Here is a 17627-nt window from a genome sequence, read left to right as displayed (position 1 = left end):
TCACTATTACTAACATTGTACACTGCGAATGGGAGGGGGGGTAGTGTGAAAAAAAATCAGGCAGTGGAAAAAAAAATCCACGAAAAAAAATCGTGGAAAATCATTTCCACGAGGGAGGCCTGATGCAAATCTCAGCCCATCTTCTGACAGCTCTCTGGCTCCTCTTTTTGTGAATGACTGAGTGGCGGTCCTTAGGCCTCAGAGCAGACACTATCGGTGAGAAACAGTACTTTAAAAGAGAGAATTACTTTCCTTTTCCAAGGAGCTGCCGGGTGAACCAACGCAGAGGAGCGCGGCGCTCTTTCCAACTGCCCGTGAGTGTGGGGGACATTCAGTAAGGCACGGCCGGGGCGCTGTCTCCCTAGGTACAGACAGCGCAAGACGTGAGGGCCTCTCCCTTTGCGCCCTTCGCCGCCGGGCGCCAGGAGGTCGCACTACCCGGGGACAGACGTGGGACCCCGCGGAGCAGGAGGTCTCCGACAGACTCCCTCACAGCCCCCACGTGCTCGACTGGCGCCGGGAGGCGGGGGCCACGGGCGGGGGCGGGGCGAAGGCCACGGGGCGGGGCGCCAGTTGCGCGCGCGGGGCGGGGGCGGGGCGCGCAGCGTGGTCTGGGCCGGCCCGGCGCTCCTTCTGCTTCCGCGCCCAGGCCCCGCAGGCCGAGCTCCTCCCCCGGCTCGGCCTCTGTCCCCTCCCCTGCCCTCTCTCCTCCTCCTCCTCCTCTTCCTCAGTGAGGCGCTCCTCCAGCAGCCAGGCAGCATGGCGGCTGTGGAGACGCGGGTGTGCGAGACTGACGGCTGCAGCAGCGAGGCCAAGCTCCAGTGTCCCACCTGCATCAAGCTGGGCATCCAAGGCTCGTACTTCTGCTCCCAGGTAGACGCCTGCTCTCCCACGGCGCCGCCGCCGCTGGCGGACTTCCTTCCCTCTGTGCCTGCCCTCGCGGCCGGTCGGGACGCGCTCCTCCTCTTCCACCCCCCGGGCGCGCCTGCCGCGCTTCCTCCTACCCCCAGCCGCAGCGCCGCCGCCCCCTCCCGCCTCCGGAGAGCCTGGGCCCCTTCGACGCGGGCGCGGTCTGCAGCGGCCATGTGGGCTGGGGGCGGAAGCGGACTTGTCCCGGGTAGCTCGGAGGTCCTAAGGCGCCGCGTTTAGGGGCGGGTTCCCGCCGCGCATCTCCTGCCGGTGCTGGGGCTACCAGGTGTGCGGGCTACCCGAGACAGGTGGGGACGCCCCGGGGAGGGGGCACGCCCCTCTGGCTTGTCTCCACAGCTCCCGGCAGGACTCTGATCGTGGTCACAGGGGGCTGCGGAGCTGGGAGTCACTCTGGTCCCGGCGGGATTGGAGGTCGGAAGACACCCACTCGGTTTTGAGGACTGGGTTGCCTGGGGGTGGTGGGGGTCGCAGAGAGAAGGAATGTTAGCTCCAGCCCTACCTGTGTCCTTGTGTTTTACTACCGCGCTTTGACACTTAAGCAACTTTGGACGTGGGGATAGAGAGGGGTCTGTAATTCATTCTTTTGCTTTGGCACCCAAAATTATTAATTTAGAAAACGGTAAGTTAGCGTTATGAGTCACCGTTCTCATTTACTGAATTTCCCACTAAGGAAAAAAGTCAGTTCCATTAAGGGTTATGCTTTAAGGCCGTGGTGTATTTTAGTAAGTTTTATGCAGTGGAGCAAACCCAGCACTGAATGGGGTCTTGACAGAAACGTGTGCCGGTGTTTATGTTTACTGAAGAGTACTAGTGTTCCGGTTGCATTGGAACAGAGTATTGGTAGGGTAGCAGTGGTAAGGCTCGTAGTTACAGTCCAGATTTGTTGAAGAGAGACACGTGAAAGTTCAGGTTTAAATTAGTAGCGTCCTGTGGGGAGAAGAGCATGAACAAAGAGTCTGAAGGCCTGGGCAGGGCCCTGTCCTTGCCAATTACAGTGCAGTCTTGAACTAGTCAAGTTACCTAACCTTTCTGAGCTCCCACTGTGCGGAGGGAAAGGTGATACTTTCACTTAACATATTTCACAAGGTTGTTCTGGAGCTCAAATTATCCAGTAAATGGAAATGTTGGTAAAACGTGAAGCACTTTTTTTGGTTTTAGAGGCTGTCAGTGCAGTGCAACACTGCCATATAAAAATTATCAATGAATGGAATAGAAACAAATATATAAGAACAGTAAATACAAGAATATGAATATCTTCAATATAAGCTATGTAAACCTAAAGATGTATGTAAAATAAATCCTTCAGGTCACAACACTTGTGCATAAGCCATTATGAGAGATCCTAGCTATATTGTATAGGTCATGTTTTTAGATAGGATATGATCCTTGACCTTGTTAATATCATTTGGAAAAAGTTGCACATGAGAAGAGTTGCTCTTTCTAAAAATAGCATTAGGACTACTCAGCATGCTAAACCTGGTATGAGTCCTTTTGTTTCTTAGAAATAATTTTCAGATTCTCATTTGTTGAAGCCTATGTGGGACCTGGATTTAAAACAAAACGAAACAAAAACCCAATAATTTGCTTTTGGAAATTATGTACCATCTTTGTGTGGAATAATGTGGTTTTCATTGCGTTTAAGATTAGGTGGCATTTTGTAATGCCAAATGAGTTAATGTGTACACACACTTACCTGTTGAGATTTTAGAAAGGTACTGTGAAACTGTATTCATCCAGCATAGGTGATGTTCCCTTAGGCACGGTATTATTCAATAGAAAGAACATTGGCTCATTAAGGTTTGTGGAAAAATGCCAACACAGTTATGAAAACATGAAACTAGGGCTTCTCCTTGCCACTTCTCTGATCATCTTCACTAGGAGTGGTCTGTCTTCTGTCTGCTTCTCTGGTCGCCAGCCTGGCTGTCTGGCCAGCTTGTGTGGAAACAAGCTGAGAGCAAGACTACAAGAGGCCATAACAGAAGTAAGCCTTTCTTTTCCAGTTACTTCCTCACATCCCCTTCTTTATTTCCTTTATAATACTTTATACAATCTGTAATTTTCTCATTTATTTTCTTATTTATCTGTTTTTTAATTGGAAGGTGAGTTTCATGAATAAGCTGTCTCGTTCACTGCCCTCTTGTTTCTCAACATGATGCTCTGTATGCAGTAGGTGGGCAGTGAGTGTTTGAATCAATCATAAGTGTATCACAGGGCTGCATAGAGAGGCTGCATTTGAATCATGACTTAATCATTTACTAGCCATGTGACTTTGGGCAAATAATATAGCTTCTTTATTTTCTGCTACATCCTTTTAAAATGGGGCCATTAATAGTACAGGGTTCAGTCTTCAGTAAATACTAAGAGTATGTAAAACATTTTGCACATTGGTAAATTTAATCGATGTTAGGTTTTTTTTTTAATATGAAATTTATTGTCCAGTTGGTTTCCATACAACACCCAGTGCTCATCCCAAAAGGTGCCCTCCTCAATGCCCATCACCCACTTTCCCCTTCCTCCCACCCCCCATCAACCCTCAGTTTATTCTCAGGTTTTTTTTTTTTAATGTATATTTCTGAGAGACAAACAGAGCATGAGTGGGGGAGGGGCAGAGAGAGAGGGAGACACAGAATCCAAAGCAGGCTCCAGGCCCTGAGCTGTCAGCACAGCCCGACGTGGGGCTCGAACTTACAGAGTGTGAGATCATGACCTGAGCCGAAGTCGGTCGCTCAACCAACTGAGCCATCCAGGCACCCCTATTTTCAGTTTTTAAGAGTCTCTTGTGGTTTGGCTCCCTCCCTAACTTTTTTTTTTTTTTCCGATGTTAGGTCTTAGTGTTATACTGTGTTTTATGCTTAAGGTAGAAATATTTTTATCTGAGATGCTTAAATTTTTTTTAAGTTTATTTATTTTTAGTAATCTCTACACCTAATGTGGGGCTCAAACTTACAACCCTGATATCAAGAGTCACGTGCTCCTCTGACTGAGCCTGCCAGGCACTCCTAAGATGCTTAATTTTTTTTGTCTTGAAATTTTTTTTTAATGTTTATTATTTATTTTTAGATAGAGACAGAGATATATAGAGAGAGACAGAGCAAGAGCAGAGCAGGGGCAGAGAGAGAGGGGAACACAGAATCTGAAGCAGGCTCCAGAATCCAAGCTGTCAGCACAGAGCCCGATGAACTGTGAGATCATGACCTGAGCTGAAGTTGGATGGTTAAGTGACTGAGCCACCCAGGCACCCCTAAAATGCTTAATTTTAAGAAAAGTTTTGGTCCTTTAAATGAGTAAAATCTGTTTTACTTGAAAATCAAGCTTTTCAGGAGTTGATGTTTGATGGTATTTCCTTATAGCTGCATGTCCATTTTTATTTAATAGTAGTTTATTTTTTATTTTAATTTTTTTTTTATGTTTCTTTATTTTGAGGGGGAGAGAGAGAGCACAAGTGGGGAAGGAACAGAGAGAGAGGGAGAGGGAGGGAATCCCAAGCAGGCTCCACAGTGTCACCACAGAGCCCGATGCTGGGGTTAAACCCACAACCCTGTGAAATCATGATATGAGCCGAAATCCAGAGTTGGATGCCTAACCAACTGAGCCACTGAGGTGCCCCAGTAGTTTAGTAGTTTCAATAGTAGTATAGGAGTTTACTTTTACTTCCTAGGAGTCTGTAAGAATATTTTGAAGATGGAGGCTGTGCTTTACTTATTTTCATTTTCTCTACCTTGTACACTGTAGGCACTTAGTTTATTAACTGAAAGAAGAGAGGTTGATGGGCCTGAGAAGAAAAGCAAAGAGCATTCTTGCCCTTAGTGAATATCAGCCCAGGGCAGATGCTACCTTGTGTGTAGTTAAAGGATCAGCTGAGAAGACATGAGTGATTTCCAATCATTTATAAGATACAATAACTAAAAGATAGTATAGTGTGAGTGGAAAGAGACTGGGTATATAGTCTGACCTAGGGTTAAATCTTTGCTGCTATGTTCTTGGCTAAGTTCTCTCTTAAATTTGTAGTAGAGGGCTAATGGTGTATCCTCTTCATGGAGCTGAGGGGAAGGTGAATAAGAGCGTGCAAAGTGCTTAGCACAGTGTTCAGTGAGTGGTTTTATTATGCATATATGCCTCACATCTAATACCCTTACACTTAGTTATGAGGAAGGTTTAAAAATGTTTAGGAAGAAGTATCATTTGTTTATGAAAAATATTTTTTTAATTATGAAAACAATTTTTAAAAAAACTTTTATTTGAGAGAGAAAGAAAGTGTGTGCATAAGAGGGGGAGGAGAGAGAAAGAGAGAGAGAGAGAAAATCTCAAGCAGGCTCTGCAATGCCAGCGTAAAGCCTGACACAGGGCTTGATCTCATGAGCCATGAGATCATGACTTGAGCCGAAATGAAGACTGAGACACCCAGGTGCTGTAAAACAATTTTTATTCTCCATAATAGCTATCAAAAAGTAAAATTATAAAATAATGTTATTTACAGTAGCACCCAAAGAAATCAAATAACTAGGGAAAATCTAATAAAAGCAATGAAAGATCTCTACACTAAAAAAAGTATGTACCAGTGCTGAGAGAAATTAAAGAAAAGCTAGAAATGGAGGTATATATAGGTATACCTAATTGTATTGTGCTTGCTTTATTGTGCTTTACAGATACTGTGTTTTTTGTTTAAATTGAACGTTTGTGGCAACCCTGTGTCAAGCAAGTTTCTTGGCCCCATTTAGCTTACTTAGTGTCTCTGTCACATTTTAGTAATTCTCAGAATATTTAGAACCTTATCATCATTATTATTTTATTTTAAATTTTTTAGTTTGAGTATAGTTGACACACAATGTGACATTAGTTTCAGGTGTATAACAGTGATTCAACATCTCTGTACCTTTGTGCTTACCACAAATATAGCTACCATCTGTCACTATACGGCACTATTACAGTATCACTGACTACGTTTCCTGTGCTGTGTCTTTTATTCCCATGCCTTATTCATTCCATGACTGGGAGCCTGTATCTCCCACTCCCCTTCATCCATTTTGCCTACCCCCCACAGATGTGCTCCTGTCTGTTTATGAACATTTTGAACAAAGTCTTGCAGTAGATTCTTTCAAAGAAGCAGTGGCAAAGTAAGGTGATGAACTGGGTCTCCAGGAAAAAGTTGAGTAGCTGAGCCTCTTGTGGGTTGGAGTTGGAAAGGAAGGAAGGAATTGCCCTTCCAACATACAGCATCTTTGAAATGCAACCCTGTCCTCTGAAATTCTTTCTCCTTTTGTATCAAAGTTCCTGATAATGCAGTGTATTTCTGGAACTCATCTTCATCATTGATGGAGATATTACCATATTGTATTTTATAGGGATTATCTTTACATTCCTCACATTATGTCATACCACGCCTAGATAACTTTTGTAAGTTAGGTGATTGGGTATAACTATCAGAGCTTCTTACGAAGCTCATCGATCTTATAAAGATCATTGTTGGTTTGCAGACTTTGTGGTGGTCAGTGGGGATCTTTTTTTTTTTTTTTTAAAGCTTATTTATTTATTTATTTTGAGAGGGACAGAGAGACAGAGAAGCCCAGGCATGCTCTGCGCTGATAGGACCCACCAGTGTCGGGCTCGAACTCATGAACCATAAGATCATGACTTGAGTCAAAGTCAAGATGCTTAATCGACTGAACCACCCAGATGCCCCAGTGGAGATCTTTTTATTGACATGCTTATATTATAAACAAACGTGTTGGCATTTTGGCATGAGTTATACTTATATTCCAGTAGAACTTATAAAAAGCAAGCCTCTGGGGCACCTGGGTGGCTCAGTCGGTTAAGTGTCTGACTTTGGCTCCTGTCATGATCTCGAAGCTCGTGGGTTCGAGCCCCATGTCGGCCTCTGTGCTGACAGCTCAGAGCCTGGAGCCTGCTTTGGAGTCTGTGTCTCCCTCTCTCTCTGTCCCTCAACTCACACTCTGTCTCTCTCTCAAAAAATAAATAAACTTTTTTTTTTTTTTTTTTTTTTTTTTTAGCAGCATTTGGTAGATAATCAAAAGTGGAACAAGTCTTTAATGAATTTTTTAGAGATTGAAGGGCTGTTGGTAGTAGGTGTGATCTTATATTGTTCATACAGTTTGTGGATAGATGTTTTAGTCGCTTTTTTTCTTTTTTTTTTTTTTTTGGTGAGACTTTTTGACATACAAAAAATTATTTGGCATACAAAATTTTTAGTTTGGTCTTAGTAATATTGGCAGGGGTGGCGTGACAGACACATAAGCACATAGCTAAGCGCATGCTTAGCTCTAGATGTTAGGAGGGAAAAGCAATGGCATGGTAACTCCTGTATTAATTACTGAGGAATTGTCCTTGGTATTAATAGCAAACCCATTTAGTAGATATAATATAGGCAGGCATACTCTGTAAAGCAACTATTGTGAATCTCTGCATATCAAAGATTTAATGTAATGGAGTATAAATATAATTACTACCCTTTCTGCTTGATCATGAACCTCTCCTGACCTCACAGTTTCAACATGAAGCATTTGCTTATTCATGCTTGGGCAGGTAGTACTCCTAGCTCAACAATTACACCTTTTTCTTTTGATTTCTTTGATTAGTATCAGTCTTGTGTGTGGCTTTGAATAAAGAGCAATTCAACACACTCTGTAAGCTGTGTCTTCTTGTCTCAACGTGTTTGGCAGCTGTAGTTAAACCTGGGAGAGGGACCCTGTAATTCTTCCCCTGAGTTATATATTGCAAGTAAGTTCTCTTGTAGCACTCGCTATTCGCAATAGCTAAGTTGTGGAAACAACCAGAGTGTCCATGGGTGGGTGAATGGATAAATAAAACGTGGCATATACACATAGTGGAATACTATACAGCCTTAAAAAATGAGTCTGCAGTGTGCCATGACATTATATTAACTGATACAAGCCAGTTAACAGACACTACATGATTCCACTTACATGAGGTATCTAAAATAGTCAAATTCATAGAATCAAAGAATATAATGGTAGCTGCCAGGGGCTGGGAGGAGGGAGAAGTGGAAGGTGCTAATCAGGCAGTAAGTTTCAGTCACACACACACACACACACACACCCCCCTCTAGAATAAGCTCTAGAGGTCTGCTATTCAACATTTTACCTACAACAAGGAAAATTATATTGACACTTAAAAAAAAATTCTCTCCTGTTTTTGTCTCCAGTAACTTACCTGTTTTACCATAAAATTCAGTAGGGACTTCTTCCTGATACACTAGAGCTGTGCCATGTCTGTTGGAAAGCATTCTTAAAAACACTGTTAGCTGGGGTCTGCTAGTGTCCCATTTATCTGGGTCATAGCTCAGGCCTCTAGTGGTTAGGGTAAAAAAGATAAATTGTGACTGTAGCAATTTCCTTAATAAAGTAAGAGGAGACAGAGACTTCTCCATATTGTAAACCTGTCTTTAATGATTTTCCCTTGATGAAAGGTACAAAAGGGCAACCTTTTATATCACGTTCCGAAGGCTACTTTGTCTTATCCATCAAGCTATGACGTTAAATCACTCAGTAAAATAGGTAAATGTAAGTGCCATTAGACCTGCCTTGGCTTCCCCCTCCCTCCCTCAAATGGGACGTGACTTTTTGGGTGAAGGGATTTATTTTATTCCTGGTTATTTTGCTAATTGGTACTACTGATAGGTTTGATTATTTGAATACTGATAACTTTTGCATTGTTCACTACTAAGCAAATGCAGAGAAAAATATAAATGCAGTTATTGTGTGAATAATTTAGTATTGTTTTTGAATTGAGGTTTTAGGTACCTTAAAGTCAGGATCTATATATAAATATTATCTTTTTTTTTCTTTGCTAAATTGTTTTCGTTAGATTTTGAGTAGAATTAAAAACTAGTGGTAAATCATCCATAGAATCTAAAAAGAAAAAAAAAAGACATGGTAAATGCCTAAGCACTTAAGTTATTAAAAAGAACATTACTAGTAAAACAAGTAAAACCAGAAGGCTCCGACGCTTTCCTCACACAAGAGGTACTACATATCCTGAATTTTGTGTTTATCATTCATTTGCTTTCCCATATGTTTGATTCCTTAGATAATACATTGTTTACTTTTGATGTTTTTGAAAATTTTGTAAATGAAATCACTGCTAGTATTCTTTGCAACTTGCTTTCTTCGTTTAACATTAAGTTCTTAAGATTCATTCGTGTTGTGTGTAGCTCTAGCTCATTCATTTTCATTCTCTATGGTATTCCAATGAATTCATATATCATAGTTTATTCATTTCTTTGTTAATGGAAATTTGGGTTGTTCTAAGTTTTTGTTATTGTAAACAGTGCTGCTTTAAATAGTCTTGTACCTAGCTCTTGGTGCCTGTGTGCAAGAGTTTCTCCTGGGTATATACCCAGGAGAAAAATTCTTGAGTCATAGGATACGTATGTGTTTAGCTTTATTTTGATGGTGCCAAATTGTTTTTCAATGCGCTTGTACTTCTCCTCCCATCATCCAGAACTTTATATTGTTCTATATCCTAGCTAGGACTTGAAATTAACAGACATTTTGATTTTTGTCAATCTGGTCTTTTGTGTTACTTCTGAATAACAACATTCATTGGGTTATTTGTATGTTTGTAAACCTGAAAAAATTTAACTGTCTCCAGGGACTTAATAGTTCCTTGTACAAACAGGAAGTACTTTAAAAAAGACAAGTGATTGAATCATTGTGTTGTGCACATGAAACTAATATTATATGCAAGTATACTTCTCTTAAGAAAAATAACAAGGAGGGGCGCCCGGGTGGCTCAGTTCATTAAGCATCCATCTCTTTGTTTTGGCTCAGGTCATGATCTCATGGTTCATGGGTTCAAGCCCCACATTGAGCTCTGTGCTGACAGCACGGAGCCTGCTTGGGATTCTGTCTCCCTCTTTCTCTAGTTTTTTATTTCGAACAGTTTCAAACCATAGAAAAACTTAAAGATGAATATTATAACTAATTGCAGTATACTCATCACCTAAATTAATGTTGTGCCTTGCTTGCTTTGTGTCTGCTTGTGTGTATATTGCATTTTTGTATGTATTTGTTGAAACATTTGAGAATAAGTCACAGACAACATGACACCACAGCCATTAACTATTCAGCATGCGTTCTCTAACGACAAGGATGTTTTTCTTTCTTAACTACAGTGCCATGATTACATTTAAGAAAATTGACAAGGATTCCCTAATGTCGTCTAATAGTCAAGCCTGTTCATATTTGTCAGTTATTCGCTAAGCACGTCTTTAATAGTTGTATGTTTTGCTTTTTGTTATTTTTGGAATCAAAATCCTATCAAAGCTCACAGATAGCATTTGATTGTCCTCTCAGCCTCTTTGAATTTGGAAGAGTTCTCTCATCTTTATTTCATGATGCTGACTTTTACAGAGACTACTCAGTTGTCTTATAGAGTATCACACATTCTTGATTTTTTTATTATTTCCTTATAGTGTCTTTAAGTTGTTCTTTTATCCCCTGTATTTTCCTTAAGCCAGATATTAGGTCCAGAGGCCTAATTGGAATATGTCAAGATTCCCTTGAAAAGACTCCTGGGTGATGCTGTGTGCCTTGTATTGTATCACATCAGGAGGCACAGAACACCCGGTTGTCCCACCACTAAACTTGATCTCTTTGTTAAAGTGCTACCAGATCACCACTGTAAACACATTTTTCACTTAGCAATGACTGTGTAATCTGTGGGGTGATCCTCTGGCACTATGAGAATATGCTTTTTTTCAACATGCTTTCTCCTAGTGGTTTTAGTATCCATTAATGATGCTTGTCTGATAATTATTCCAATAGGGGTTGCAAATGGTGATTCCCCTCCCCACTGCATTCTGGCATTTAATAGCTGATTTTTTTTTCTTGTAAGGAAGAGTTTATCTTTATCAACTGGCTAATAAATTATGTTCCACCTAAAAACGTACTATAATATTCCTACTAAAAAGACATGTAACAGTAATGCATCGGTCACTTTAAACGGTCACAAATGTTTGTTGGAGTTTTCACATTTTTCAGTATAGGGACCTTTGAATTTTTTTCCCCTTCGTTAAACATTAAAATAGGTTACAGTCCTTACTCTTTTTGATGTTCAAATTGTCTCAGATTCAGTCAGTGGTACCACTTTCAAAGTGACTTCTGTAGCTTTTTGACCTTCCTTCATTAGTCTCTGATTGCTTCCTGGCTTTCTGCTACAAGACAAATCAGATTTACCTTGTAATTTCCCTATCCCAGACATAGAATCAGTCCTGTCTCTAAGGAGCTCTTGTTTTTGGTAGGAATGTCTTTAGAAATCCAGATCTGGGTGCTTTAAGTATGTTTCATGCTCCTGGAGTGTCCTTGTCTCTAGGAAAAGGAGTAGTAAGATCTTCGGGAAATTTTGCTGAAGACCATATGAGGGACATAAATAAAACCTCTACAGGGCAGTCTTTCTAAAGGAGTACACTAAATAGGTGAAAAAATGCTATAGGTAAGGACAGGTCCTAGAAGACCTCCTGAAGGAGGTGAGTTAAGAACTGGATTTTGATAAATTACAGAAATAACTGAAAGTGGAAAAGTGAATCAGAAGGTGTGCATTAGGGTGTAGGAGAGGACATTCTTTCCAGGGGAAGGATGAACTTATGGAAGTAGAGATGCAAGCTGAGAAGGTGTTGTGTCATAGCAAATAGAGTAGCTTTACTGTAGTGAAGAGTAGGGGTAGTTAGTAGGGACAGAGACCTTGCTGTTCCCTTAAGCATATTTTTTGAAAATGTAAATATCTCCTTTTGGTTTTCATTGCAAAAAGCAGTACATGATCTTTGCATAAATTTAATAGAAGCATGTAAAGTAAAAAGTCCAGGGGCGCCTGGGTGGCGCAGTCGGTTAAGCGTCCGACTTCAGCCAGGTCACGATCTCGTGGTCCGTGAGTTCGAGCCCCGCGTCAGGCTCTGGGCTGATGGCTCGGAGCCTGGAGCCTGTGCCTGTTTCCGATTCTGTGTCTCCCTCTCTCTCTGCCCCTCCCCCGTTCATGCTCTGTCTCTCTCTGTCCCAAAAATAAATTAAAAACGTTGAAAAAAAAAAAAAAAGAAAAATTTAAAAAGTCCATCATGATGATACCTAGAAGAATGTTAACACTCTGGTTAATTATCTTTCCAGACTTTTATATTTGTATTGCATAGAAGTTAAGAGCATAGATAGTACCTCAAGAGGGCCTGCATTTAAAACCTGGCTTTATGTTTTTTGGACATGTTAATTAATCTGTGTCTCAGTTTTCTCATCTGTAAAATGGGATGATAATATTACCTACCTCTTAGAGTTGTAGGATTAACAGCATTGATACATGGTAAGTGTCTAAATCTGTGCTTGGCATATAGTACATGCTCAAATGTTAGCTGTTTTTATTTTTTCAAAACAAAAATGAGGTCATTGCTCTTACATAGAGCTATTCAGTTTTAGAACTTAACCTTTTTTTTTTTTTTCCCCTTAAATTTATTCTGAAAGAGAGCGTGCATGAGTCAGGGGGAGGGATGGAGAGAGAGGGAGAGAGAATCCCAAACAGGGATTCTGACATGGGGCTTGATGCTATGAACCATGAGATCATGACCTGAGCTGAAATCAAGAGTCGGTCTTAACTGACTGAGCCACCCAGGTGCCCCTTAACTTTTTTTAAAGTTATGTCTTTTTTTTCTTATTGTAAAAAAACCCACAAACGACCACTGTCACCATTTTTAAGTGTACAGTTTTGGTAGTGTTAAGTATATCTACTACATTGTTGTTGAGCAGATCTCCAGAAATGTTTCATTTTGCAGAACTGAAACCCATTAAATAACAACTCTCCTTTACTCCCTTCTTCTAGCCTAGCTACCCACCATTGTGCTTTCTTTATACATGAATTTGAATATTTTAGATACTTCATACAAGTGGAATCACATAGTATTTGTCCTTTTGTGACTGGCTTATTTCACTTAACATAGTGTCCTTAAGGTTCATCCATGGTGTAGCAAGTGACAGGATTTAGTTCCTTTTTATGGCTGCAGAGTGTTCCATTATGTGTATGTACCACATTTTGTTTGTCTGTTCATCCTTTGGTAGACATATGGGTTGCTCCCATCTCTTGGCTATTGAGAACAGTGCTGCTGATGAATGTGCTGTCCAAATGTCTCTTTGACCCTGCTTTCAATTCTTTTGGATATATATTCCGAAGAGGCATTGCTGGATCTTTAACTAGTTATATGTTCGTTTTTTGAGGAACCATCATACTGTTTTCTATAGCAGCTACATTATCCCAGTATGGTTTACATAGTAGTTTACAGTTCCACCAACAGTACACAAACATCCCAGCTTCTCCAAATCCCTGCCAGTATTTTCAGGTTTTTTTGATAGTAGCTTATCCTAGTGGGTGTGAGATGATATGTCATTGGGTTTTGATTTATATTTCTCTGATGACTAGTGATATTGAGCATCTTTTCAGATGCTTATTGGCCTTTTTATTTATTTTTTTCAAATCATTGTTGGAGAAATGTCTGTTGAAGTCCTTTGCCCATTTTTTAAATCAGGTTATGTGATTTTTTTTCTAGTTGGGTTGTAGGAGTCTTTGTATATTCTGGATATTCACCCCTTATCAGATACATGATTTGCATATCTTTTTTACCATTCCATAGGTTGCCTCTTCACCTTTGATTGTGTCCTTTGATGAGCAAAAGTCTTAATGTTTGATGTAGTCCCACTTTATTTTTGCTTGTGTTGCCTTTTCTTTTTGGTGTCACATGCAAGAAATCATTGTATCTAATGTCATGAAGCTTTTCCCCTGAGTTTTATGGTTTTGGGCCTTATGTTTACTTCTTTAACCAATTTTGAGTTAATTTTTATATATGGTGTAAGATAAGGGTCCAACTTCATCTTTTGCATGTGGATCTCTAGTTTTCCTAACACCATTTATTGAAGGGACTGTCCTTTCCATATTGAGTGGTGTTGGTACTCTAATAAGGTCATTTAACTATATATCTGGGGGTTTATTTCTGGACTCCATTCTATTCCAGTTGTCTCTATATTTGTCTTAATGGCAGTATCATACTGTTTTGATTATTGTAGCTTTGTAGTATGCTGTATGTATGTAGCATGTAGTATGACACTTTGTAGAAGTGTCAGTCTTCTGAGTTGGTTCTTTTTAAAACTAATTGTTTTGGTTGTTTGGGGTCCCTTTAGATTCCATATGAATGTTAGGACGACTCTTCATTTCTGCAAAATAAGTTTTTGAGATTTTAATAGTGATTTTGTTGAATCTGTAGATTGCTTTGTGTAGTACTGACATCTTAACAGTATTAAGTCTTTCAATCCATAAACAGGACTGCTTTCCATTTGTATGTGCCTTTAATTTCAGCACTGTTTTGTAATTTTCTGTGTATAAGTCCCTTGCCTTGTTAGATTTATTTCTAGGTATTTTATTCTTTTTGATGTTATAAATGGAGTTGTTAATTTCCTTTTCAGATTATTCACTGTTAGTGTATAGAAACATTGTTGCATGTTGATTTTGTATCCTTCAACTTTACTGATTTTGCGTATTAGTTCTAATAGTTTTTCACTTTAGAATCTTTAAGAAGTTTTCTACATATAAGATTATGTCATCTGTGAACTAAGATAATTTTGCTTTTCCTTTCTAGTTGGAAGCCCTTTATTTCTCTTTCTTGCTTAATTGCTCTGGCTAAGAATTCCAATACTGTGTTGAATAGCAGTGGTGAGAGTGGGCATCCTTGAGTTATTTCTGGTCTTAGAGGAAAAGCTTACCCTCTTTATTGTTAGTTGAGTTTTCTCTCTTTTTTTCTAAGTAGCTAAGGGTTTGTCAATTTTGTTGATCTTTTAAAAAATATTCCACTCTTAGTTGTGTTCATTCTTACCCCCCACCATTGTTTTTTATCTTTTATTAATCTGTTGTAATCTTTATCATTTCCTTTCTTCTGCTAGCTTTAGATTAGGTATGTTCTTTTTTAAAGTTCCCTGAGGTGTAAAGTTAGTGTTATTAATTTGAGATCTTTTTTCCTTTTTAATGTATGAATTTATAGCTATAAACTTCACTTATCCTGCATCCCATAAATTTTGGTATGTTGTGTTTTGTTCTCATTTGTCTCAAGGTATTTGGTAATTTTCTTTGTGTCATTCTCTTTGACCCATTGATTGTTTAAGAGCACATTGTTTAGGGGTGCCTGGATGGTTCAGTTGGTTGAGTGTCCAACTTTGGCTCAGGTCATGATCCTGTGGTTTGAGGGTTCTGCCCACATTGGGCTAGCTGCTCTCAGCGTGGAGTCTGCTTTGGATGCTCTGTCTCCCTCTCTTTCTGCCCCTCCCCCACTCATGCTCTGTCTCTCAAAATTAAAAACATTAAAAAAGGAGAGTACATTGTTTAATTTCCACACATTTGTGGATTTTTCCAGTTTTCCTTCTAATTTACTTTTTTTTTTTTTAACACTAAAACATTGTAGAATTCTTTGTATGCTTGTAAGTAAGGTTATTTCCATTACTTTTAATAATGATGTAGGATTTATTTGCATGGTTGAATCAGAATTTAAACCATATTATATTGATGGATATCTAAACTCTCTTTAGCTTTTCACAGTTATAAACAATACTGCAGTGAGCCTTAAATTGCATGTTTGCTTGTTTGTCAGGTTATTTTCCTTGGCTAAATTTTTGGAAGTGGATATTATGATGAGCACTGAGTAATGTATAGAATTGTTGCATCAGTATGTTGTTCACCTGAAACTAATATAACTGTATATCAATTATACTTAAATATATAAATTTTTTGGAGGGAAGTGGAATTACTGGCTCAAATGGTATTTTTCTGTGTGGGAATATATATATGTGTTGTATATTTATATACATGTTATATTTGATACATGGAGCCTTCTTGGTATCAGTTGATCATTCAAGACTCATTAACACTGAATGGTGTGTCTGTTTACTCAGACCCTTATCAACATGAATTGATTTTAGTTTTGAGAGGGCAGAAAAGAACAAGATAATACAGGTTCTTAAGGAGGCAGGAGTAGGTAGGTGTTCACATTAGGAAAACCATTTAATGTTAATTCTAGCAACTACTTGTAGGATGGTTTGTGGTTTGGAATCAGAAAAGATTGGAGAGAGGAGAGGGTTCTGGTAGGGATACCATTTGGGAAGCTGTTTTGGTAATTTGACATGTCAGTAGAGCCTAAAATAGGGTGGGGATATTGGGATTAACTAGATAAGAAGAATAAAATAGGAAAAGACTTGTTCTAGCAGTGAAATGAAAACACAGGTCTCTTAATTCTGTTGGTACTTTATTGCTCTCCAGAGATTCACAATCCTGGAAATAAATAAGAATCCCCTATGTAGCCTATCCTCAGAAAAGAAAAGCTTTCCAGGTGTTTCTTTTATGTAGCCAGGATTAAGAACCATACTCTCTCATAGCAGCTCCTAAAACTGGTAGACTTTTGCTTGTGCTAAAGAAAAAATACGTTCTCTTGGGGTGAAAACTAAAGGTTTACACAACTAGTTATAAGAGGTAATCAATACACAGTGCTTTGGTGCTGTTAAATAGGTGGAGACTAAAGCAGTGAGGCAAAGTGCTCTCAAACAAGCACCAAATAAGCACAGGTGACCTGTTAGGCTTGGCGGTGGGGTGGGGTGTGGTGTGGTGGACATTTATATAGGGAAGGTAGCATTTGAAATAGACCTGAAGGGATAGGTAAGGCTTCTGAGAACTCAGATGTAAAGGTGAGTGTCAGGAGCACATAGACCAGGTTGTGCAAAGGAAAGGGACGTGTGTTTGGGGAACTTTAAGTCTAGTTTTAATTAGGTCATTGGTACATTTCTCAGAGATGAGCAGGGAAAGATTGCCAACTTAAGCATTCAGAGGTTGGTTTTTTAGGAAATGGGCAGTCACTCGGGGCTTTGGGTGGTCCTTGGCTGATAATGAATGGGAGAAGAGAAAGAGGGAGATTGTGGTTTAGGGAAGGAACACTGTTCAGTCATCAAGAGTTACTAGGAGATGTGAGAATGTTCTTGACGTCCTCAGTGATTTTTGAAGGTCATGACCAGGTTGCTTCATGGCCTCAGCAAGTAAGGGGAAGGTGGGTGCACTTATACAGGTGAGAGGTGTTTCTTAGGAATATTTTCTTGAATCTTCAGATATCTTGAAATAAAAGCCTTTAGCTAATTAAGCTGTTTCATGAGATAGTTCCCCGGTTTATTTAATGAGAATAATCCTATTAGTCCTCTTATTAAAAAATTGGGATTTGATGTAAGTTTCATGAACTAAATATAAAGCACTCTGAAATCCTTTGAGGAAAGTAGAAGGCTATTTGGTGGAGAGCTACTTTTCAGTGAATGTGTGAAATTTCAAAATGTTAGTTGATGATGGCTACATTGAAAATACAGTTGGGAGAAAAATCGATGTGGGACAGAGTTGATCTCCAGTGCATCATAAGCTTCTTTAGAATACCAAGTAGTCTGAAAAATGTAAAACGTGTTGTGTTTTTCCAGGAGTATGTTCTTGTTGTAAGTGTTCTTTGCTGAAGCAGAGTCAAGCATGATTATTTTTAAATCTTGGTAATTACTGCATAGCTTGTGACTTTTTAAAACAGATATGAAAAAATAATTTTCCATGAATGCTTAAGGGGTATTTTAAATGTTGATCTTTATATATTATTTTGGGTTGTTTTACTTTGCCCACCATGAAGTGAG

General features: G+C 39.6%; 1 protein-coding gene across 2 annotated transcripts in view; it reads left to right on the top strand.

The window, feature by feature from the left end:
* Positions 1 to 598: 598 nt before the first annotated feature.
* The window catches only part of METAP1 (methionyl aminopeptidase 1), a 61499-nt gene continuing 44470 nt past the window's right edge, over positions 599 to 17627 (top strand). Inside the window, exon 1 of one of the 2 annotated variants that reach the window (XM_053901389.1) lies at positions 599 to 873. In XM_053901389.1, coding sequence (XP_053757364.1) covers positions 760 to 873 — 114 coding nt within the window. In that variant the 5' untranslated portion in view covers positions 599 to 759. The remainder of the gene's footprint in view (positions 874 to 17627) is intronic. The other variant, XM_019415593.2, reaches the window with a different exon arrangement.

This window comes from Panthera pardus, unplaced genomic scaffold (genome assembly GCF_024362965.1).
Source record: "Panthera pardus isolate Hobbes unplaced genomic scaffold, ASM2436296v1 HiC_scaffold_13, whole genome shotgun sequence".
In the NCBI taxonomy this organism is placed as follows: Eukaryota; Metazoa; Chordata; class Mammalia; order Carnivora; family Felidae; genus Panthera; species Panthera pardus.
This window is presented reverse-complemented; position numbering and strand designations above follow the sequence as displayed.